This window comes from Propithecus coquereli, unplaced genomic scaffold (assembly GCF_000956105.1).
Source record: "Propithecus coquereli isolate 6110/MARCELLA unplaced genomic scaffold, Pcoq_1.0 Scaffold386, whole genome shotgun sequence".
NCBI classification, from domain to species: domain Eukaryota; kingdom Metazoa; phylum Chordata; class Mammalia; order Primates; family Indriidae; genus Propithecus; species Propithecus coquereli.
This window is the reverse complement of record NW_012149574.1, coordinates 1,240,105-1,243,310: the sequence shown is the minus strand read 5'-3', so window position 1 is coordinate 1,243,310 and position 3,206 is coordinate 1,240,105. Positions and strand designations below refer to the sequence as shown.

General features: G+C 34.0%; 1 protein-coding gene across 1 annotated transcript in view; it reads right to left on the bottom strand.

Moving 5' to 3' along the window:
• The window catches only part of SPICE1 (spindle and centriole associated protein 1), a 49,196-nt gene that overhangs the window by 19,165 nt on the left and 26,825 nt on the right, over nucleotides 1-3,206 (bottom strand). Inside the window, exon 4 of the mRNA XM_012652218.1 lies at nucleotides 295-397. Within this exon, the coding sequence (XP_012507672.1) occupies nucleotides 295-397 (103 nt within the window). The remainder of the gene's footprint in view (nucleotides 1-294; nucleotides 398-3,206) is intronic.

The following is a 3,206-nucleotide window of genomic DNA, read 5'->3' as shown; positions in this document are numbered from 1 at the left end:
TAAGTCACATTTTAAAATTACAAAATCCAGTACATTACACCACAAAATATTTTAGTAGATAATAACAATTTACCTTTCCTCAGCTGAATAATTTGTAATACAAGTAGTTAATATTCTTAATGAAAGCAAACAAATTATAATGAATAACCCTAGCAAACCTTGTAAATTCACCCTAGAATACTTGTAATATAAGTAACATGATGCCTAAGAAAGAACTTTAAATTCCTACAAATAGTCAGTTGTGGGCTATCGTTAGTAAGGAAAAGAAGCTCTTGTTTGAATTGAATACTTCACCTGTGCGTCTACGAGGAAAATCAACAAACAAATCTTTTGCTGCAGCCATCAAATGATCAGATTTCTCCAACACATCCTGCATCTGGTATTGATCAGAAAGAATCTGGATACATGTTAACGAAAAATATTAACATTCAGAAAAAATATATTTCCTTTTCAAATCACAAAGGAAAAGACCATTCAAAGGCGTGGAGCATAAAAATAACCATAGGCCATTCCACTACCTTTCTAAAATCCTTCAGTGGCAATATCTGTAAGTACCAGTAGATGGGGCTATTACAATAATTAGTGGCTTTCAAATGCTTGGCTGCAATCCAAAGAAATAACATCAAATCGTGACCAAGTACACTCACATAAATACAAATATATATAATGTGTGTATATATATATATGTATGTGTGTTTTGTATATTTTTATATATATAAAACAAAATAAAAAATTTACTTAAACTTGCTGCATGAGACCCACTATGATATTTTCTTTTTAATTTCTATTCTATTTTTTTAAATGATGGTTGCAACTCACTAACTTGATTTCACAATCCATTAACAAATTAGGATCCACAGTTTGAAAAGTACAGATTAAAGATATGAATCTTTGAGCTATAAACTCAGAGGTGTTTCAACCGCTAAAGTGATTTCATAATCCACTAATGGGTCATGATCCACAACTTAAAAAACATGATGTATAATATGTGTTTTAGGATGTAAGATCTGAGTGGTAGGATTAAATAAAAATATTATGCCTCTGTGTTTATAAACAAGTCAGTTTTTTATCCTGGAGAGGTGGAGACTCAAAAAATACCATTATCGTATTATTATATACTGATTATATACTTTCTGATTATATACTTTCAACTTAGGAACTTTCATAATTACAAGCAAGGCCACAGGCTAGAGCAAAAGCAAGATAACTCTATCCACCACCACCAGATGATATTCTTAAGTTGAAAGAGACTCAAAATTGGAAATTGTACAGTTTCCAACACTGACTCAAATCGATAAAACATCTAACAACAAATACTCTTACCAGAATTTCTGTGTACCATGTAAACAAGTATATAATGTGACTTCGGTTATTATTTTAGGACAGAAAGAGAAAAATAACAAAAGTCACATTCCTAATTTTTCCCCTTCTTTCCCTGCTATGGGCAAACAGGTTGGCTGGCTCAGCTGGGGAGAAAAAAGTCCTGAATTTATTCCTTCCACAAAAAGTAACCTTTGGAATAGTATGCGGTTGGAGTACATTTGGAGCCAGAATACAGGGGTTTTAGGCCCAGTCAAGTAATGCTAAGCAAAATCCAATCTATTTAAACTTAGTTTCCTGATATATAAATGGAGATACAACCATCTCCCAACTCTACAGGGGTGTTACAGGATATGGACACACTGAAAACCTGTATAGCACTCCAGAGATGTTTAAGAACGTTGTTACAACTTATATTATCCCATAAACCAAATTTCTATCCCTGCTTAGCCATCTTGCAAGTACATGCAATTAAGAGCTTAGTAATCAGTGAATGCGTCTGTATAACCTATCACTAGAAAAATTACACAAAGCCTATTGGCAATGTTAAGAGTTTACTATTTAAAAAATAGCACTGACCTTCTACCAAAATAAGGAGATAGAACTGACAGATGCTGATTGTAGAGGAATAATCTTATTAATCATATTGAAACCTGATATTAATTATAATAAGTTCTCAAGTAAAGCCATTCTCCTGCCACCATTAGCTAGTCTCTGCCCTTTGGGCAGATGGTTTGAGTGGCCAAAGATCAGTGCATTGGCTTTCCTTTCTAGATTTATCACTCCTGTTATCAGTTTATCTTGATAGATAAACTGATCTCTGCAAGTCCAACTGTATATATTACTTCCCCAGAAGGGTTTGCAGAGCATAAATTTAAAAAGTGGTGGTATATATCTTGAATTTTTGAAGGATCAGTCAAGGTCCCTGTAAGAAAACATTATCGGACACTCCTCATCCTAGCCCTCTGGTTCTGTGCTAAGAGAAACCAGATGGAATTGGGAAATTACAAAGAGACTTGGGGAAATTATAAAAATATTTATGAAAGCCTCCCTCTCTATGAGTTGGATTTGAACTCTAATGTGCTTGATTCCCATGGCATGGGTGCATCACACAGCAAATGAAATCTAAGATTACGCTGGCCAAAGAACTTTCTCTTAATTTATATTAATCTAAGAGCTCAGCTTCATGGGGATGGGTCCTGGTAGCTTTAATACATAATGATTTAGCCTATGTGGAGATGCCTAAGAAGGCTTCTTCCTTTGGTCCCATCACATCTCTTAAACAAACATTACATATTTAGCAATATTCAAATAAAAGACGCACATCTCCTTTGACTCAGCAATTCTACTTCTAAGAATTTATCCCATAAATATACTTATACATGTATCCAAAAATATATTCAAGGATATTCATTATATTATTTATAGTGGCAAGGTGGGAGTCTGGCACTGCACCACAAGGGGGCTGCCTTTTTTCCTGGTCAGATCTGTTTTTAGGCCTTTCACTGAGAATAATTGTACAACATTTAAATGTACATGACTGTAAAGAAGCATTCTTTCTCAAACAATCCAGTGTTCTTTTCTCAAGTTCTTATAAAAATTTATTTGGGAGATACCATTCTTCCTGACGATGTATAAAATTGAGGCTTTATTTCACTAAGAAGCCTAATGAATTCCTCAAAAGGCAGAGTATGATTCAAAGCTGCCATGAAAGGTCACCTAGATAGCCAAGTGTCATAAGCTTCAACCTCAACAAGGAACAATGCTACATACAAAGCACATTCTTTTACAACGATTTCAACTCAAATACAGCAATACAACTGCTGTGATTTCTTCTTATTTCCCATATTGTTTTTTTTTTTTTTTTTGAGACAGAGTCTCACTGT